The sequence below is a fragment of the Monoraphidium neglectum genome (genome assembly GCF_000611645.1).
Source record: "Monoraphidium neglectum strain SAG 48.87 unplaced genomic scaffold scaffold05668, whole genome shotgun sequence".
NCBI lineage: Eukaryota > Viridiplantae > Chlorophyta > Chlorophyceae > Sphaeropleales > Selenastraceae > Monoraphidium > Monoraphidium neglectum.
The window spans coordinates 1-1,202 of NW_014007962.1; the positions used below are offsets into that span (position 1 = coordinate 1).

The 1,202-nt window shown below is 70.5% G+C and overlaps 1 protein-coding gene across 1 annotated transcript; it reads right to left on the bottom strand.

Moving 5' to 3' along the window:
- Positions 1-192: 192 nt before the first annotated feature.
- MNEG_15783 (hypothetical protein) lies at positions 193-944 on the bottom strand (the record flags this gene model as incomplete). Its single annotated transcript, XM_014035746.1, has 3 exons — positions 193-204; positions 471-736; positions 902-944. The coding sequence occupies 3 exons, from the start codon at positions 942-944 to the stop codon at positions 193-195; spliced, it is 321 nt and encodes a 106-aa protein (XP_013891200.1).
- Positions 945-1,202: the final 258 nt, after the last annotated feature.

A 1,202-nucleotide genomic window follows, 5' to 3' on the forward strand; every position in this document is an offset into this window, starting at 1 on the left:
TTGGGGGTGGGCGGCCGGCGGGGCGCGGGGAGGCTCGCCTTGTCGGGGGTGATCTTGCAGCTGCCTATCGCGGGGCCCGGCCCGGCCGCCGCGGACGCGCCCGCCATGAGGCCGGTGAAGAACTGATAGAGCTCCTCCTGATGATTTTGACAACGAAAACAATGAGGTGGGGTCGGCATTGGATTGGGTGGGTTAGAGGTGCGGCTGCACCGGCCGCCGTCGCCGCCGCGGATGGGTCGGCGGTAGAGTTGACCGGATCAGGGGCCGAGTTGACCGGGCGTGCCGGTCGCGGGAGGCGGGGCCGTATGGCAGTGGCGGCGGCGGGTGCTGGGTCGCTGTCGCGCCGTTGCTGCCCTGGCCAGGGTCCCCGCTGCGCCTGCCTGTCCGGCCCCCTGCATCAAAAGGTGGGCGGCCGTTCGGTTGCCAACCGACCGCAGGCGCCCCGCCTTTGTCCGCGCCGCGCCCCGCACCTCGGTCGTGCCGGGCGGCACGCCGCCCACGTACAGCCGCCGCGCATTCTTCACGAGCTGGGGGTTGGTGGCCGCCATTTGTGCGTTGATGCTGCCCATCCAGGAGCGCAGGTGGTGCAGCTTGCGCTCCAGCACGGCCACCTGCGCCTCGCGCTGAGCCAGCTGCTGCTCCAGCGTGGGCGGCGCCCGGGCGTTGGCGGCAGCCGAGCCCTGATCGGCGAGCTTGGAGGTGTCGGACGCGTCGGGACCGTCACTCTCGGCCCCGTCTGCGAGGAGGAGCGGCCAGTGCCAAGATCTCGGGAGGCGCGCGCTGGGACCTCAAGAGCCTCTGAACAGGCTCGCTCAAAAGAAAGCTTTGCACAGCGACCACCCAAAAAACGCGCCGGGCCGCGGGCTGACCCAGGCACTCGTAGCCCTCCGGGAAAGCCTACCCGTCCTGCCCTCCTTGTGGCTTTCGCTGGGCGACGTCCCCATGGTCTCTGTTGCACGTCGCGACGTCTGCTAGGGGTCTGACCGCGACAGAGGGGCGATCTAGTGAGCTACCGTCGGGCCCCAGGCGCGCAGCATCACGGCCTACGGCCAACAGCGAGCCTACGGAACAAAGAACGCGCGTGACGCCCGCAGTGCTGGTGGCACGCCTGGCCGGCGCCCTCCGCCGGTGTCCGGTGACGTTGCCGGCGAGTCAGAGGACGCACCAAGGGAGCCCCTCCACTTTTGGCGGCCACCGCGCGT